Raw genomic sequence first — 18,826 nt, 5'->3', positions numbered from 1 at the left:
TTAGCCGGAAGGCCCTGTCTGACAACCCCACACCATTCGGGGGGGTGTCTCGGCCCTGTGACCCCCAGCAGCGCCACATCTGGGCTCTGACCCCTCCTGAAGCCGGGTCACATGCTGACCCATGGGGCCATGACACCCGGGAGCCCTGGGGGGTGGGGGGAGCGAGTGGGGCTGAGAGCTCACTTGGGGGGTACCCCATGTAGCTCCACCAGCTCCCCAGCAGGTGGCGACATGCACCAGCCAAATGCTCCCCAGGGCCTGCTCCGATACCAGGGCTGGCTGGGGGGGTTAAAGGGGTGGGGGGGCACTCACTTCAGAGTAGAAAACTGACCCCCACCCCCTCCCCCGAGTCCCTTCCCCAGGTTCTGGCGTTCGATCCCCACCAGCCCCCGAGCCAGGGCCTTTGGGGTCCCCCGAGTCGGACGGACTTCGCAGCCCGTTAGCACCAGGGGCCAGAGGGACCCTGGGGGCGAGTGGCGGGGGGATCCGTCCGTCCCGCTGGGCTGGTGGCTCGGATCCACACCGGGGGGTGGGCGGCACTAGCAAGACGGGTCACAGACACAGGGTGGTTCTGATCATGCGTCCTGCTGTCAATCCGGAGTCACCCCCTGACTGCAATGAGGTCAGGCCGGGTTCTGATCTCAGCCCCCCGGGGTCAATCCGGAGTCACCCCCTGACTGCAATGGGGTCAGGCCGGGTTCTGATCTCAGCCCCCCGGGGTCAATCCAGAGTCACCCCCTGACTGCAATGGGGCCAGGCTGGGTTCTGATCTCAGCCCCCCCCGGGGTTAATCCGGAGTCACCCCCTGACTGCAATGGGGCCGGGCCGGGTTCTGATCTCAGCCCCCCCGGCGTCAATCCGGAGTCACCCCCTGACTGCAATGGGGCCGGGCCGGGTTCTGATCTCAGCCCCCCCGGGGTTAATCCGGAGTCACCCCCTGACTGCAATGGGGCAGGGGGGCAGATTCTGATCTGTCACCAAGTCCCCTCCCAGAGCCAGGGATAGAACCCAGGCGTCCTGGCTCCCAGCCCCCCTGCTCTAACCACGAGGCCCCTCCAAGTGCGCCAGTAGCCCTCTCAGCAAGGCCTCCTGCCGCCACTTACGGTTCTCTTTGGAGGGCAGCCCCCCCACAACCTGGCTGGGCCTCCCCTCATTCCTCCATTCCCTGCCCTACCCCACCTCTATGCCCCCTCTGCCCACCTTCCTGCTCCGCTCCCGCCCCCCCACCCCCCGCATCCATCTCAGTCCGCTGAGATAGGCCTTTGCCAGGCTAACACCAGCTGAAGGCCCCTCCCCCACCCCATCTCCATGGCAACAGCAGACCATGAAAGTGGGGGGCACTCCCCCACATGTGCGGGGATGAATCAGCCACAGCAGAGGGGGAGCGCGTGGGCGTCTGTGTGCGGGGGAAGAGTTTTCATGAGTGTGTGCATGTGAGGGGCAACAAGGGGGGTCTCTGTGACTCACCCCAGAGCCAGCTGCACCTCAGTGCTGGGTGAGGGGGGGGTGTCTCTGTATAAACAGCCCCTGTTCCGCCTGAGACATGGCTGCATCTCAGTGCTGAGCGAGAGGTCCCAGTATAAACAGCCCCTGTGACCCACCCCAGAGGTGGCTGCATCGCAGTGCTGCGCATGGGATCCCGGTATAAACGGGGGGAGGGGGCGGAAGGGGCGGGTGTATGGCAGCTGTTTATACGCCCAGCACTGAGATCATACGGTTGCTTCTGGGGCCAGTTGCAGGGGCTGTTTATACAGGGATCCCTCACCCAGCACTGAGATGCAGCCGCCTCTGGGGAGGAACACGGCAGCTTGTTACCTGAGGTGCCCAGCTGATGAAATTTGCCAGCGTCTGACCTTCTCACGGGGGCCATTCCCAGTCCTGGGTAGGGGTGGGGGCTGATCCGGTAGCATTCGGCAGCCACTTTGCAGGGGGCTAGGTCAGACGAGGGGCAGCGGTGGCTCAGGGTCTTGGGGCGCGGGGATGGGGGGAGTTTGAACAAGGGACATGCAGGACTAGCCACATGGCCCAAATGCTTCAGCCCCTGGCCAGGCACACACCGCCCATTGGTTGCAATCAACCGATTTGCCCTGACACAGTTGCTAGCATTACAGGGAGCCGGCAGCACGATTCCCCCTTTTCTGCAGCATGGGGAAACTGAGGCATGGGGTGGGGGCACGGCCTGCCTCAGGGTCATATGGGGTGTCAGTGGCAGAACTGGCAATGGAACCCAGGAGTCCTGACATCTGCCCCTCCCCCACCTCCAACACACATACACACTTTAACCACTACACCCCACTTCCCCCGGAGCTATTTCCCAAGCAGTAAATGCAAAAAATTCCCCTCTCTGGGGACGGGGGAGAAGCACCTCATGAAGGCCTCAGCACCAAGGCTGTCATGCCAGGTACTGCCCAGACCACAACTGAGATCGGGGCCCCGTCGTGCCAGGCGCTGCTCACACCCTGACCGAGATCAGGGCCCCCCATTGTGCCAGGCGCTGCTCCCCCACACCGAGAGACAGTCCCTGCCCCAAAGGGCTTCCAGTTTAATTGCACAAAAGGTGTGTGTGGGGGGGGAAACTGAGGCAGAATTCTTGAGCGGTGATTCGGCCAAGGTCACCCTACCATAGCAGAGCTGGGGTCCCAGGAGTCCTGATTCCCAGCCTCACCAACCCCTGCTCTAAACTACTAGCCCCCACTCCCTTCCCAGAGCCAGGGATAGAACCCAGGAGTCCTGACTCCCAGTCTCCTGCACTCCCCTCCTTTCAACTCCTTGATTTCAACTCACCACTGGCATTAACACCATTGGGGCTCGTGGGGTGACTTTAGCTTCTCTGCCCCAGGCTTTGGGGTGAGACATGACTCCCCATTTCCCTCCTCCGCCCGCCAAGGCCCCCAACCACCCAGGCTGTTGTCACAGCGGCAAATGGGCTTTTAAAAAAAACAACAAAAAAACCCCATAAAGGCAGCGGGGAAAATTTAAGGCACGGTTGCCATGGAGATCTCGTCCTAAATACCGGCTATTAACGAGGCCAACGCGCTCCGCGGCGGGATGAGCAGATGCTGCCGGAGGCTTTGTCTCCCCCCCATCCCCATCCACGGGCAGAGCCATCCAGAGCGGATGCTGCACTCGGGGTGCAATCCCTCGGAGGGATAACGGTGCTGCCCCCTGGAGTACCCGGGGCAGGGCATGGAGGTGCTGCCCCACCCTCACCCCCATGAGTCCCAGAGTAGTGCCTGTGGGCAGAGGGGCCCTCATGCCCCATCACCCAATGGTTGCCCATTCACGGCTGAGGCTGCCAGCGCCGGTTAGTGCCAGAGGTACCTTTGACCCCTCAGGAGAGGGGCATGGGGGGTATGTCTCAGGCCATGGCATGGCTGGGTGGGTAGCTGAGGGGGCACGGCTCCCTGCCAGGTCCATTTTGGGCACCGATGTTGTGTCTGGCTGTCATCACATGGAGACCAGACGGAGCAACAGCCACAGGGAGAATGACACTGGAACCAGATCCTTCTGTCCATCAAGCATCCATCTATCCACTCATCCATCCATCTGTCTTCCATCCATCCATTTATCCACTCATCCATCTGTCTGTCTACAATGCATCCATCCATCTCTGTCCATCATCCATCCACTCATCCATCTGTCTGTCTACAATCCATCTATCCACTCATCCATCCATCTGTCTACAATCCATCCATCTATCCACTCATCCATCCGTCTCTGTCCACCATCCATTCATCCACTCATCCATCGATTTGTCTTTCCACTCATCCATCTGTCCACCATCCATCTGTCTGTCTACCATCCATCCATCTATCCACTCATCAATCCATCTGTCCAACATCCATCTATCCACTCATCCATCCGTCTACCATCCATCCATCTATCCACTCATCCATCCGTCTACCATCCATCCATCCACTCATCCGTCTGTCTACCATCCATCCAACCATCCAACCATCCACCCATGTATCCATCCATCCATCCACTCATCTATTCGCTGATCCAGCCATCCGGCTACCCATCCATCCAGTGATCTGTCCATCCATCCACCCCTCCATCTATCTGTCCCTTTATCAGTCCTTCCACCTCGCCCCACCAACTCTTGCTGACCCAGGCCTCATCTCCTGGGGACTATACAGCGAGGAACCGTCCCAAGGCACAAACACCCCCTTTTTCTGCAGCAGAGCCAAATGGGCTTTTAAACCAACCTAGCCGAAGCGATGCAGACACCAGTGTGGACGCGCCGCTTTTGGGCTAAGAGCGGCTGAGTCCGGTTCAGCTTCACCCTTGTTCCGAAACTACGCCGGTTGTTTAGTTTACCTGGAGGAATCGGCGCTGGCTCGGCGTGAAATCCCATGCCACGCTTACAGCTTCGCTGGCCGTGTAGACATCCCCCCGGTGCCTTTCCGCTCCCCGCATCCCCCCCCGCTCAGACAAACACACAATCCCACATGCATTTTTCAAAGCAAAAGCCACTTAACAAGGCGGCGGCCTAAATTATTCAGGGCCTCCTGGGCCAAGCGCAACCAGCCCGCAGATTTGAAAGCTTTCCGGGGCAGGGGAGTGGCTGGAAGCCACAGCGCGGTGAGGGGCTGTGCGGGGAGCAGCCCCCCCCCCCCCCCCCCCCGGGGAACTGTTAATTGCCCAGCCCTGCCACTACAGTTTTGTCAGTTTCTTTCCCCTTTGCGCGTGTTAGCCCCACCTCATCCCTCTGAATTCACCGCCCCCCCCCCGTTTGGAGTGAGACTGGCTATAACTACTAGCCCCCACTCCCCTCCAGGGCCAAACCCAGAAGTCCTGACTGCCAGCTCCACCCCACTCTAACCACTAGCTCCCACTCCCCTCCCAGAGCTGGGGAAAGAACCCAGGAGTCCTGCCTCCGGAGAAGGGACTTCAGCCCCGTGTTCAGACAAGCATCCCAGGTACCCCCGTCCCCCGAGTGAGGGGACCTCTGGCCGTCAGAGCCCAGGGCTCCCATCTGGACACCCACCTGGCTGGCCCCGCACTGCTCCACTTACCCAAATTCAAACCAGACGGGTCTGGGAACATGATCGGATGCCTAGAGGTGGGGGATGGGCAGGCAGGACTCCCCTCCCCCAGCTCTGCTGGTGCCCCTCACTCCCAATCTGCAGCCCCCTGTAACTCCAGCCCATGGCTCCCCCCCCAGCTCTGCCAATGCCCCTCAATCCCAACCCCCAAAGCCCTGCCACCCCAGCCGTGAGCTGGCACCACTCGGGCTCCCCTCAGCCGCAGCGTCCGATGAGATCGACATCCCTCCTCCCCGGTGGGGCCGTGGCAGCGAATCCATCAGGCCTGGCTGGGTTTAGAATCATTTTATTTCGCTCCTAACGAAGGCGGGTGAGGAAGTGCTGCCCAGGGCCTCCTCCCAGGCCCGCTGGTGCCTCTCCCGCCTGCCTGTCTCGGGGAGAGCCTGAGTCTATTGCTGAGAAACAGGGCGAGCCGCCCTGGGTGTGACCGACGCTGCCTGAGTTTGCCGAGAGCCTGAACCCATTGCTGTGCGAGGGGGGGTAAGACACTCCATGGGCTTGGCTGGAGATAGACGGCCGGGCTGGAAGGAGACTACCGCTGGTCGGAAAAGCAGGTTGCAGGAAGGCCCCACGATCCCATATGGGAGGGGGGGAAGGGGAGGGGAACCCAGGAGTCCTGGCTCCCAGCCCCCACCTCCGCTTTCATCACTAGGGCCACCTTCCCAGAGGTGACACATTCCTCTCCTTTGCTGCAATGATTCTCCAGGGCAGTGACACCCCCTCTCCCAGTTCAATCCCCCCCATGCAACGACCACCCCCAGCTCCTCACTGTGGTGCCCCCCTGACACTGACCCTCCCACAATGCCCCCCGTACAGCGGTCCATCCCCACCCCTGCTATAATAACCCCCAGATCATGACCCTGCCCTGACACCCCCCATGCAGCCACCCCCCAGCCCCGCTAGTGATCCCCCGGGTCCAGTGACAGCTCCCAGCCAGGGCCCACTCGGAGCAGGCAAGTTTATTAGAAAATTATAGACACCGTTCGAAAACGCGTGTGTGGGGGGGTGTCATAGAAAAACACCTGCCAAGGCTGCAGGCAAGAACCGGGGTTCAGGGGGCGGGTGGTGTAGCGGGACCCCCCCTCCCCCAGCATGGCTGGCCCAGGACAAACCCTGAGCTAGGGCAAGGGTGGGCGGCACCATCCCCTGGAGAAACGGGGTCCTTGAAAAGCCCTGAAACAGAGAGAGAGAGAGATGGGGTCAGTGCCTGAGGGCTGAGTGCTGAGGGGGGGCAGAGAGGTAGTCAGGCTCTGCAGGGGAACAGCCACCCCCCATCTCTTCCCCATCCCTGTGGGCTGTGGCCCTGGGGTCGGGGTCAAAGCGAGGGTCCACAGGGTGGGGAACTGATTCACTAGAGATGCCTCCCCCCAACCCCGATCAGGGCCCACACTCACCACCTGTCTGGGCACACCCCCTCACAGGCCCCGTTCCGGGGGGGAGGAGGAAGGGGCCCAGTCCGGCTCCCAGGGTCCCATATGGTCCAGGCTGCTGGGTGGTGGGCGTGAAATGGGAACCCCGAGGGGGCAGGGAGGGGGGCCCCACTGCTTCCGGTGACCACGGGGATCTGGAGAGAGAAGAAGAAAGAGTGAGGCTGGGCAGAGATGGACCTTGAGGATGTGGGGCAGGGAGGGGGCAGAGAGGGGCTGGAGAGGGGCACAACGGAGCCCCAGTGGCCCCAGCAGATCCTGCCACTCTGATCCCCTCAGCCTATGGGTCTGAAACCACCGAATGCAATGGGGCCAGGCCGGGTTCTGATCTCAGCCCTCTGGGGTCAATCCAGAGTCACCCCCTGACTGCAATGGGGCCAGGCCGGATTCTGATCTCAGCCCTCTGGGCTCAATCAGGAGTCACTCCATGATTGCAATGGGGCCAGGCGGGTTCTGATCTCAGCCCGCCAGGGTCAATCCAGAGTCACTGTGGGCAATCTTGGCACCCACTGCTCAACTCTTAGGTGCAGGCAGAGGGTCCGTGTGACGCCCCCGGCTCCCCCACATCACCCGCTGCAGATGAAAGAGTGACAGTGCCCCCAGTGGAGACGCTCGGCGCAGCAGCTCCCGGCCTCCCCCCCGCCTGGCCTCCCTGGATGAGGGACACCCACACCTGAGGGTGCCCTGATGGCTCAGCCACTCTCCTGCTGGGTGAGATGCTCAGATCTTCACATCGGTCCATTCACTGGCCCGTCTCCTCTCACCCATGGGGGGCACCGCCTCCGGGGGGGCTGCCAAAAAGGGGACAAACAAGGCGGGTTGGTTGGGTGCTGGAGCAGTGACCGGACGGGCTCCATCAGGCTGCTTGGAACAAGTCTGTCTGTCCATCCACCCATCCAATCATCCACCCATCTGCATTACCCATCCGTCCATCCATCCATCCACCTGCATTACCCATCCGTCCACCCATCTGCATTACCCATCTGTCCATCCATCCACCCGTCTGCATTACCCATCCGCCCATCCATCCACCCATCTGCATTACCCATCCGTCCATCCAGCCATCTGTCTGCATTATCCAGCCAGCCAGCCATCTGTCTGCATTATCCAGCCAGCCAGCCATCTGTCTGCATTATCCAGCCGTCCATCCACCCACTTGTCTGCATTACCCATCCGTCCATTCATCATCCACCCGTCTGCATTACCCATCCATCCATCCACCCACCTGTCTGCATCACCCATCCGTCAGTCCATCCAACCATCCACCTGTCTGCATTACACATCGGTCCATCCACCTGCATTACCCATCCGTTCATCCATCCACCCACCCGTCTGCATTACCCATCCATCCATCCACTCACCCGTCTGCATTACCCATCCGTCCATCCACCCACGTTACCCATCCGTCCGTCCATCCATCCATCATCCACCCGTCTGCATTACCCATCCGTCCATCCATTCACCCGCCCGTCTGCATTACCCATCCGTCCATCCGCCCACGTTACCCATCCGTCTGTCCATCCATCCATCATCCACCTGTCTGCATTACCCATCCGTCCATCCACCTGCATTGTCCATCTGTCCGTCCATCCATCATCCACCCGTCTGCATTACCCATCCGACCGTCCATCCAACCATCCACCTGTCTGCATTACCCATCCGTCCATCCACCTGCATTAGCCATCCGTCCATCCATTCACCTGCCCGTCTGCATTACCCATCCGTCTGTCCATCCATCCACCCGTCTGCATTACCCATCCTTCCATCCAGCCATCTGTCTGCATTATCCATCCATCCACCCGCCTGCATTACCCATCCGTCCATCCACCCACCCGCATTACCCATTTGTCCATCCATTCATCATCCACCCATCTGCATTACCCATCGTCCATCCACCCGCCCGTCAGCATTATGTCTACCTGTGACGAACTGGGACTGTTCTTACTGTGGTCTGTGAATGCTGACACGGGAGTGTGGCTAGGATAGTCTGCATTGGAGGATGGGAGACTGCCTGAAGGCGAATACCTGAGCGTGTAACATGAGAACCCAGGAAGGGGTTGGAGGCCAGGTGACACCTTGGCCCGGGAAACTGAACAAAGGCTGTGGGAGGGGTCGCTGAAGGCAGAGTGCTGGAAGCGGGCTGGAGAGATGGCTGGGAGGCAGAGATGGCTCTGACCCCCCCCCCCCCAAGGGGGGTGGGCTGGGATGCCCTGGGACCCCAAGCTGGACCTAACTGAGGGGGGCCCTGTTGTCTGTGCCTGCAAGACCTGTCTTGGACTGTATTCCTGTCATCCAAATAAACCTTCTGCTTTACTGGCTGGCTGAGAGTCATGGTGAATCGCAGGAAGCCGGGGGTGCAGGGCCCTGAGTCCCCCAATACTCCGTGACACTAACCATTTGTCCTTCCACCCAAACTATCCATCTATCCATTCACATTATCTTTCTATCCATCCACCCATGCAGCCACTGGCAGTATGCATCTATTTGCCCCTCTTCTACCTTTCCATCAACCCACCTTTCCATGGACAGCAGGGATCTATCCCTCTGTCTACTCAGTCTCCATCCGTCCATCCATCCATCCATCCCCATAGCATCCAGGTGCCTGTTCCCCTCCCTTTTTAACTCTTTACAGACCTCTCCAATCCTTGCCTTCCAAACCCTTTGCTTAGCTTCCATCCCCCCGCCCCTGCCCAGGGCCGCGAGGGTCAATGTTGCTCAGAGAGGCCCCAATGCTGGAGAAGGACCCGTAGGGAATGCCCTTGGCTAGGCGCCTGGGGGGCTGAGCTCCCTCTTGCTGGAGTCTCCAATATGGTTCTCCTCCAGCTATGATGCTTGCAAGGACCAGCCACGGAAGACGCATGGAGCATCCTGCACCACGCGTGCCACAAAACCCTGCCCCCTCCGGGCAGATCCTCACCACGCCCGTTACCTTGTTCCTCGGCTCGGCCGGGCACGGGGCACTTGCTCTGGAGGTCTAGACTAGTCCTTGACCACTTCCTCCTCCTGGGAGAGGGTGTCTCCCCCGCACCCGCCTCTTGGCCACGGGTGGCCAGCCCCTTCTCGCAGTCCTTGCTCGGGGCCACCCCGTTGAGTTCCCTGGCCCTGTCGTCGGCCCCATCCTGCGCCCGGGAGGCCGGGGGCTGCCCGCCGTTGGTCTGGGAACAGACGTTGCTGACCTGGGCCTTCTTGTTCCCGTCGTGGGCCTTGTAGCGAATCATGAGGATGATGATGAAGAGCAGGACGGAGGCGACGATGATCCCGCCGATGATGATGATCATGGTGCCGCCCAGGAAGTGGGCGTGCAGGGAGCGGCACTGCGGGGAGCCGGGCTGGGTGCTGAAGCGGACGCAGCCCAGGGGGCGGGTGGCCGTCAGCGCCGTCGCCCCGTCGTCGTAGACGGCCAGCACGCACAGGTCGTAGGCCCGCCCCGCCGCCAGGTCCTTCACCAGGAAGGCCCTACTGGGCGGGGGGATCATCCTGGGGGGGTGGGAGGGGGAGCGATGAGCGATGCCTGCAGCCGGGATCCCTCCCCCACCTCGCCCCCCGCCCCACGGCCACCCTGCTACCCTCCTCCACGCCCTGCCCCATGGCCACCCTGCTACCCTCCTCCAGCGCCCCCCGCCCCACAGCCACCCTGCTACCCTCCTCCAGCGCCCCACAGCCACCCTGCTACCCTCCTCCACGCCCCGTCCCACGGCCACCCTGCTACCCTCCTCTAGCACCCCCACCCCATGGCCACACCCCTCTATGTTGGTTAGCGCAGACCTCCCCCCGGCCACAAGCCCCTCAGATGGAATCCACCCCCCAAAAACCTCCAGCCCAGAGCCACCCAGATGGGACCCCCCAGCCCAGAGCCACCCAGGCGAGACCCATTGGCCGACCCAGGCCAGAACCACTCAGACCGCCCCCCCGACCCGAGCCCGGCACCCCCCGCCCAGCGGCATGGGCTCACCTGTACACCAGGGTCTCATCGGAGGAGCTGTTGTACTGGATTTGGTACATGCGGACGCCGGGCCCGGGCCGCGGCGGGACCCAGCGAATGAGGGCAGAGGACGCCGAGAGCTCGGAGGCCAGGACCCCCCCGTCTCGCGGGGCGGCGCTCCCGTTGGCGCCCGCCTTGGCCGAGGTGAGGATATCCGAGGGCCCGGGTGCTGGGGGGCGGGTGCCGTCGGCGAGCTGGGGCAAGGGGCTGACCTGCAGCTCCACGGAGGCGGTGGCCTCGCCGGCAGCGTTGGAAGCCACACAGGTGAAGGCGCCGGCGTCCTGGATGGCGGCCACCAGGATCTCCAGGCTGCCGTTCTCATAGGCCAGCGTCCGGGAGCCGTTGGCCACCAGCTTCCCCTCCGGAGAGAGCCAGTGCACCGCCGGCTCGGGGTCGCCCGCCCCGCGGCAGCGCAAGGTGGCCGCCTGGCCCTCCGTCACCACCAGCCGGCCCGTGTGGTGGGTGATGACGGGCAGCTGGCAGACAAACTCCTCCTCGGGGACGCTCCAGAAGTACTTGCCCAGGAGCTCGGGCGGCGAGGCGCAGGTCTCCAGGTCGTCCTCGCGCGCCAGGCGCCGGAGCCAGAGAAGCTCGCAGTTGCAGTGCAAGGGGTTACCCCCGAAGCTGAGCACCAGGGAGGAGAGGGGCGAGCCCTTCGACTTGGCATAGACGGGCAGGCGGAGGAAAAGCGGGTCCGGGGGGATCTTCTTCAGCCGGTTGGAGGTCATGTCCAGCCGGGCCAGTTTGTGCAGGTTGGCGAAGACGCCTTGGGGCACGTGGGCGATGAGGTTGTGGTCCAGGCTGAGGGAGTTGACGTTGCTAAGGCGACGGATGGTCTCCCAGGGCAGCCGGGCCAGGTTGTTGTAGGACAGGTCCAGGTCCTCCAGGGTGCCGGCGAAGTCGTCGAAGGCGCCGGGCGCCACGGCCTGCAGCTGGTTGTTACCCAGGATAAGGTGGCGCAAGTTGGGCAGGCCCCGGAGCTGCTGAGCCCCGATGGCCGGCAGGCGGTTGCCGTCCAGGTGGAGGGCCCGCAGGCCGCGCAGGTCGGCGAAGGCGAAGGGCACCAGCTGGCGGATGGCGTTGCGGGAGAGGGTCAGGTGCACCAGGCGCGTCATGTTGGCGAAGTCCCGGCGCCGCACGGCCGCGATGAAGTTGTCCGTCAGCCGCAGCTCGGCCGTGCGCCGGTCGAGGAGCCCGGGCACGAAGAGCAGCCCGGCGCGGGCGCACAGGACGGCCAGCGAGGGGGACAGGTTCTGGCACGTGCAGCGGGGGGGGCACAGCTGGGCATGGGAGGGGCCCAGGCAGAGGGCCAGGGCGTAGAGCAGCAGGCGCTCCATGGCACTGTCAGGGGGCCCGGCTGCAGGGAGAGAAGGAGAGAGACGGGCCAGGTGAGAGCAGAGCCTTTCTTACCCGGGACTGTATCCTCCTTCACCAGCAGGGGGTGCCCTGCGCGACTCCTAGCTCCTGGAGGGGAAGTGCGGGCTAGCAGTGAGAGCAGGGGGCTGGGAGCCAGGACTCCTGGGTTGTATCCCTGGCTCTGGGAGGGGAGTGGGGGCTAGTGGTGAGAGCTGGGGGCTGGGAGCCAGGACTCCTGGGTTCCATGCCCTATTTTAGAACTGACTCTGTGTGGCTTTGGGCTACTAACCTGCCCTTTCTGTGCCTCAGTTTCCTACCCTATAAAATGGGCCAAGTAACCCTTTATCCACAGATCCTTCCCTTTAGGCCCAGGGGTGCACACGCTTCCCCCCGCCCCGCCCCCCAAGTCCTTTCTCAGCAGCCCCCAGGGCGCACACACACACCCCCAGACTCTTCCCAGCATCCCTCAGGGTACAGGTGCCCCACCCCAGACCTTCCCAGCAGCCCCCAGGGTACACCCCCCTCCCACCTTTCCCAGCAGTCCCCGGGGCACACACACACCCCAGGCCCCTCCCAGCAGCCCCCAGGAACAAAGTGAGGGAGGCAACTGGGGTCCAGAAGGAGCTGCCCAAAGCCCTCCCCTGCCCCGACGCACTGAGGACTTGGCAAAGCCGGGACAACTCAGCCCTGGTGCAGATTGGGGGGGCAGCAGCTGGGGGGCCCCGGGTGAGCAGGGCAGTGGGGCCGCCTGGCAGAAGAGACAGGAGCAGCGGGGGCAGCACCAGGCTATGTGCACGGCACGGGGGGGCAGCAAGCTGTGCCCCCCCCCCATGCATCTCCTCAACCCCCTCCCCTACAGGCCACGGCCATTCCCCCCACACGCACCTCATCCAGCCCCACTCAATGTCGGGGTCATGGAAGTGCATCCTGGGATGGGCCAGATTCGGAGCCTGGCTCCTCCGGCGTCAATCCAGAGTCACTCTGGCTTCTCCCAGAGGAAAGAAGGATCTACCCCGCCTGGACGGTGTTTTAAAAATCAAAACTCACCAGCCCGGTCCTGACCGCGACCCTACAATAACAATCACAACGAACTCATGTCGCCCGGCCTTCACATGAGACCCTACTCTAACAAACCTATGTACTGTACACAACCCAACAGCTCCCAAGCTACCCTACAATAACAACCCCCCCTGCACCCATGTCCGGGGAGACAAACCATTTCCAGAAGGAAAACCCTGAACGTTTGGGGGTTTGAATTCTGAAGCAATTTCATTCCATTCAAGACCGCCGCCAAGCGGGGGTCTGGAAATCCGGGGGCGGACGGAAAGCACCTGGAGCCATCGCCTACTAATTAACAAATTAACGACGTCATTAGGAGCCATGTGGCTTTGCTAAATGGCACGGGGACCGGTGGCACGCCGGAAAGTTTCCGACAAGTTCAAACAAGGGACAGTCCGTCTCACAGCGGCTCCGGAGTGGCGCTGAGCAGGGAAGCGTCAGCGCGGGAGTTCATTCGAAGGCGCCGTGTGGGCGTTGAGCTCGGGGGGTTTTCCCCTCCTTTGCTCGGGCCAAACGGGCGGCCAACCGGCGCCTCTTGCAGCTTTTCAGTCTCTTCTCAAAGCCCCAGCTGCCGGAATCATGAGATTCAAAGAAAGCGCAGTTCTCCCCCTCGCGGCCGCAAAGCTCCGACACGCCCCCGCGGCGGCTCAGCCGCAAAGGAAACAAACGTTTTCCAGATTCTCTTTGAACCCAGCCTCGTGGTTTTGGGGAGGCCGGGCTCCGGAGCATCGAACGCTCGGGGTCACGTGAGGCCAGCTGACCCCCGCTGCCCTGTGTAACGATAGAGATGGTTCTAGTGCTCCTGCTTGGGAAGGGAAGCTGGATGACGTGAGCCGTTAATCCCCCAGTGTGGACGCAGGTCTAGCCGGCTCAAGGGAACCCATTCCCCTTCCCACGCTGGAGCGTCCGTACTGCTTTATCCCCCTCTAAACACAGCCACACTAGAGGAGTGGTGCTGCTGTAACCAGATCAGGAGAGTTAAACCCGGCCAATGTCAGTCTGGACAAGACTGGAGAGCTGGGGGGGGAGCCCAGGGCTGGGCTAGTGGGGGGCTGCGGGTCGGGATTGAGGGGCACCGGGAGACCTGGAGTGAGGGGAGCTCCGGGCTCTGAGCCAGTCTGTGGCCTCCGATTTGTTCTGTGTCCCCCACCGCACCCCCCACCTGCAGGAACCTGCAGCTTTGTTTGGATTCCCAGGCCCCCCACCCCCACCGGGTTTAATTCGGGAATCCAAGGCTAATCCAAGCTGATTAGCCTCCTGACGCAGCCCCCGCCCGCAGCCCACATAGGGGAAGGTGGCGGCAGGGTCTGCCAGGGATCTAAGCCAGCATTGTAGGCGTGTGCGGGATGCCGGTGCGGCTGACCCGCATCAGCTGGGCTGGCTGGCTGGGCCCTTCACAGCAGGGGGAGGGGAGGGGCTGTATCTCACACCCCATTTCACAGATGGGGAAACTGAGGCATCACCCAGTGTCCCAGCCAGAAATGGAACCCAGGAGTCCTAATTCCCAGGCCATGCCACCTCTGTCACCCCTGGGTAATACTCCCTTCTGGGGCAGGGAGGAGAACCCAGGAGTCCTGATACCCCTTCCCTGCTCTTGCATCTCAGTGATACTTCTTCATTCACACCGATGTCCCTCAATCCTGACCCGCAGCCCCCAGGTATCCCAGCCCTGGGCTCTGCCCCACAGCTCTACCAATGCCCCACTATCCCAATCTGCAGCCCCCCGGTATCTCAGCCCTGGGCTCTGCCCCACAGCTCTACCAATGCCCCACTATCCCAATCTGCAGCCCCCAGGTATCCCAGCCCTGGGATCTGCCCCACAGCTCTACCAATGCCCCTCTATCCCAACCTGCAGCCCCCAGGTATCCCAGCCCTGGGCTCTGCCCCACAGCTCTACCAATGCCCCTCTATCCCAACCTGCAGCCCCCAGGTATCCTGGCCTTGGGCTTTGCCCCACAGCTCTACCAATGCCCCTCTATCCCAACCTGCAGCCCCCAGGTATCCTGGCCTTGGGCACCCCGATTCCCGGGAGCTCCTCAAACCTCATATCTGACCCCCTTGCAATCTGGGTTGGGTTCCTGTCCCGAGATCCCAGCTGGCCCCTCATCAGTCCAGCTGTGGGGCGGACTCGGACCCAGATAGATGTTCTGGTTCTGGGGGATATCTTGTGCTTTTGGCCCAGGACGCTGGGAGTCTCGGCTGTTCGGGGCAACCCAAACCTCACCGGAACCAGGCCCGAAATCTGGGTCCCGCCAGATCAGAACCCTGAACAACAGCCTGAAGCCACCGCAGCTCCCAACGGCGCCTCCTGGGCTTGGCCCAGCTCCCCGCGCCACCTCCTGGGCCTGGCCCAGCTCCCAGGGCCCAGCTGGGTGTGAGGGGCTCCCAGCTGCATCTCCACTCAGGTAGCACTTCCTGGCCCTGGCCAATGGGCCCATCTAACCCGGTATCCCGCCTCTCCGTCACAGATCACACCGCTGGGCCTGGCCACCCCGTTGCCCAGGTATGGTGACCACTCCCCGGCAGCGGCCAGGGCCGCTGCCCCTCCTCCCACGTGGCGTCTCTCCCCGCCGGAGCCAGGACCCTCATCTGGGCAGTGGGGCAGGGGGCAGGGAGTCTGCAGCGACCTCCTGGGCTGGAGTGAGGCGGAGCAGGCAACAGGCAGGTGTAACCTTGGCCAGCTGCCCCTGTCATCCCGCCTGCTCCACCGGGGACCTGGGGCAAGGCAGGCCTGACCCCGCCCCTTTCCCCAACACGCCCCGCCCCCAAACACCCTCAGGTCCCCACACCCGCCAATGCCCCAACACCCATATGCCCCCCAACACATCCCCAATAAACTCCCCGACACACACCCGTTTGCCCCTCCCCCAACACACCATCTACTGCCCCATTACAGGCCCCCCACATGCCCACTGTCACCCCCTCGTGCCCTCTAGCACCCCCTGCCCTGACAGCCTCCCTCCTGCATGCCCTCTATCCCCCCACACACTCCTCTGACAGCCCCTTCCAGCCGCCCTGTCCCAACACACTTCACCCACCCCCCATGCTGGGGGGGGCATTCGGGGCACGACCCCTGGTCATAGACACACCCCGCCCCCCGTGCATGGGATTCGGAGCCGGCTGTGCAGTGGTGGGATTTAACCCCTGGCCTGTGCCCCCCCGCCTCCAACCCCCCCCCCCCCCCCCCCGGTGCAGAGGGGAGGAAGCATCAGTGAGTCTGATTGCAATGCTCCCCTCCCGCTCCCAGGATAGATCCTCTGCCCCACCCCCCCTCAGGGCAGTGGGGCAAATCAGGCATGACTCACATGTGCTCTGTGGGATGTCCCCCCAGCCCCATGGACTTATGGGTGATGGGGGGGTCCAGACTACATCCACACACAGCCCCGCCCTCAAATCTCTGCTGGGGACGGACAAACAGTGAAATCAATGAGCCCCAGGCGGGATGCGGGGGAGATGGGCAGCTGGGGGGGATGGGCAGCCAGACTGGCCCTTCCTCCAGCCAGGGTGAGCCCCCCTCCCCCCCACCATCAGGCCACCCTGCTCCTCCAGTTCGGTTTGGGGGGTGGCGCCGCCAGGGTGGGGTCCGGTGGCAGAATGACAGGCTTGTGATTTTAGTTGAATTTTGCAGCGATGGGGGAGGGGGAACCGTGTCAGGACAGTTCCCCACCCCCTCCACTCCCAATGTCCCCACAGTACTAGCCTTTCAATGCTGCCTGCCCGCTTCAAGACAGCCGTGCCCTGACACCTGGGGGTGGCTCCCCCTCCCCAGACGATGCCGCTCTCATCCACAGACATCTCCCACCACCTTTGCGCCAGTCAAAACCCTGTGGCAGTGAGTTCCGCAGGCTAACGACAAGAGGCCAAGCTCTCAGCTGACTCCTCGTGCCCCTTTCTGACGTCTCCCCAAGTTGGCCTTTCCCCCCCACGTCCCATCAGGCCGGCCCCCACCCAGCGATGGCAGCCCCGACAAGTCACAGCCAGAGGGAGGCGCTCACCTACCTCACGCTTTGGTTCCAGCAAGCCATAAACCTTCAGGAGCGTCCGGCTGGGCGGGGGTCTGGGCTCAGGTCGGGGTTGGGGGGGGCCAAGCTGGCTAATGCCACAACTCAGCGGTCCACGCTGGCTCCAACCTCCCAGCTGGGGGGGTCCTGAGGCTGAGCCCGGATGGCTAAGGCAAATCCCCCCCAAAAATATCGGGGGGATCTGAGTGCCGGGGGCTCTCCCCTCCGGCTGCTGTGATGCTGTACCCCGGCAGCACCCCCAAGAGCCAGCGCCTCGCTCCTCCCTATCCAGGGTTCGTCCCAGGCTGGGAAGTGGGGTGTCAAATATCCAGCCTGGATTGGAGGTCAGAGGGGGTGAGTTTCAAAGCAGTGCGGGGGGGGGGGGTCAGGCAATGGGGGAGGGGGGTAGCTGCGTCTCCCCAGAGCCAGGGGCCTGATCCAGGCCAGGGTTTTAGCTCGGTGCTGATACAGGAAGTGGGGGGGGGGGCTGCCCCTTCTGACTGACCCCAAAGCAGCTTCTGGCGCGGGGAAGGGGGGGCGGTCAGGAGCGGGGGAGGTCGCTGCTTCGGAGCAACAGCCGCCAGCCGTCCATCCTGGGGGGGGGGGCTCGGGTACCGGTTCTGGACCCCCCCACACACACACACGGTCCCAGCTCTGCCCCCGGGGCGGGCACGCTCAGGATCGGGCCAAATCTCCCTGGGACGAGGGTGGTGGGGGGGTGTCCAGGGGTGAAAGGTCCAGATGGCGAATGCAACCCCCCAGCCGGGGCCAGGCTGGTCCCCGGCGCCGGGATGCAGCGGGGGGCCGGTTGCCGGGCGCTGGTTGCTGGGATACAGCAGGATGCTTGTTGCTGGGTCCCGGGCGCTGGTTGCCGGGATACCGCTGGACCGGGCAGCCCCGCCGCCCCCTGCCCTCTCCGGGCGCCGCAGGGCCGGTGCAGGGAGCCGCGCGGGGCGGTGGCGGTGACGGGCCGGTCCCTGCAGCCCAGCACGGCCGCTCGCCCAGGCTGGGAGCGGCCCCCGGGCCTCATGAATATGCAAAGCAGGGGGCAGGGCCCACACAGCCCCGCTCTTAAAGGCACAGCGTCCCCCTCCGTCAGCGCCAGCTCCCCTCCCCCCTGCGTCTTGCCAGCGCCCAGCAACCAGCCCCCTGCTGCTGTATCGCAGTGACCAGTGCCTGGCAACCAACCCCCCGCTGTATCCCAGTGACCAGTGCCTGGCAACCAGCCCCCTGCTGTACCCAGTGACCAGTGCCTGGCAACCAGCCCCCTGCTGCTGTACCCAGTGACCAGTGACCAGCAACCAGCCCCCTGCTGTATCCCAGTGACCAGTGACCAGCAACCAGCCCCCTGCTGCTGTACCCAGTGACCAGTGCCTGGCAACCAGCCCCCCGCTGTATCCCAGTGACCAGTGCCTGGCAACCAGCCCCCTGCTGTATCCCAGTGACCAGTGCCTGGCAACCAGTGCCCAGCAACCAGCCCCCTGTTGCTGTACCCAGTGACCAGTGCCTGGCAACCAGTGCCCAGCAACCAGCCCCCTGCTGCTGTACCCAGTGACCAGTGCCTGGCAACCAACCCCCTGCTGTATCGCAGTGACCAGTGCCTGGCAACCAACCCCCTGCTGTATCTCAGTGACCAGTGCCTGGCATCCAGCCCCCTGCTGTATCGCAGTGACCAGGGCCCAGCAACCAGCCCCCTGATGCTGTACCCAGTGACTAGTGCCTGGCAACCAGTGCCCAGCAACCAGCCCCCTGCTGCTGTACCCAGTGACCAGTGCCTGGCAACCAGCGCCCAGCAACCAGCCCCCTGCTGCTGTACCCAGTGACTAGTGCCTGGCAACCAGCGCCCAGCAACCAGCCCCCTGCTGCTGTACCCAGTGACTAGTGCCTGGCAACCAGCGCCCAGCAACCAGCCCCCTGCTGCTGTACCCAGTGACTAGTGCCTGGCAACCAGCC

General features: G+C 63.2%; 1 protein-coding gene across 2 annotated transcripts; it reads right to left on the bottom strand.

Annotated features, from left to right (window-relative positions):
* Positions 1 to 5,939: 5,939 nt before the first annotated feature.
* LOC101943104 (leucine-rich repeat and fibronectin type III domain-containing protein 1-like protein) lies at positions 5,940 to 17,900 on the bottom strand. Of its 2 annotated transcripts, XR_010593434.1 has the most exons (6): positions 16,872 to 17,900; positions 10,428 to 11,814; positions 9,405 to 9,952; positions 7,149 to 7,266; positions 6,443 to 6,612; positions 5,940 to 6,221 (listed from the first exon to the last, which is right to left on the bottom strand). XR_010593434.1 is itself a non-coding variant. In XM_065571172.1 (4 exons), the coding sequence occupies exons 2-4, from the start codon at positions 11,792 to 11,794 to the stop codon at positions 7,196 to 7,198; spliced, it is 1,986 nt and encodes a 661-aa protein (XP_065427244.1). In that variant the 5' UTR covers positions 11,795 to 11,814; positions 16,872 to 17,900; the 3' UTR covers positions 6,626 to 7,195. The 2 variants fall into 2 exon arrangements, 1 of the variants encoding a protein (XP_065427244.1); XM_065571172.1 differs by lacking the exons at positions 5,940 to 6,221; positions 6,443 to 6,612 and having other exon boundaries at positions 6,626 to 7,266.
* Between the last annotated feature and the right edge of the window lie 926 nt (positions 17,901 to 18,826).

The sequence above is a fragment of the Chrysemys picta genome, chromosome 17 (assembly GCF_011386835.1).
Source record: "Chrysemys picta bellii isolate R12L10 chromosome 17, ASM1138683v2, whole genome shotgun sequence".
NCBI classification, from domain to species: domain Eukaryota; kingdom Metazoa; phylum Chordata; order Testudines; family Emydidae; genus Chrysemys; species Chrysemys picta.
The sequence above is the reverse complement of the archived record's forward strand: the minus strand, read 5'-3'. Positions and strand labels throughout refer to the sequence as shown.

Coding starts and splice junctions, on each gene's coding strand:
- LOC101943104 (XM_065571172.1), bottom strand. CDS start 11,794: ATGGAGCGCCTGCTGCTCTACGCCCTGGCCCTCTGCCTGGGCCCCTCC. Junction 9,953..10,427: donor GATGAGACCCTGGTGTACAG/GTGAGCCCATGC, acceptor CCACCCCCCCAG/GATGATCCCCCCGCCCAGTA. Junction 7,267..9,404: donor CGGCCGAGCCGAGGAACAAG/GTAACGGGCGTG, acceptor CCTTTTTGGCAG/CCCCCCCGGAGGCGGTGCCC.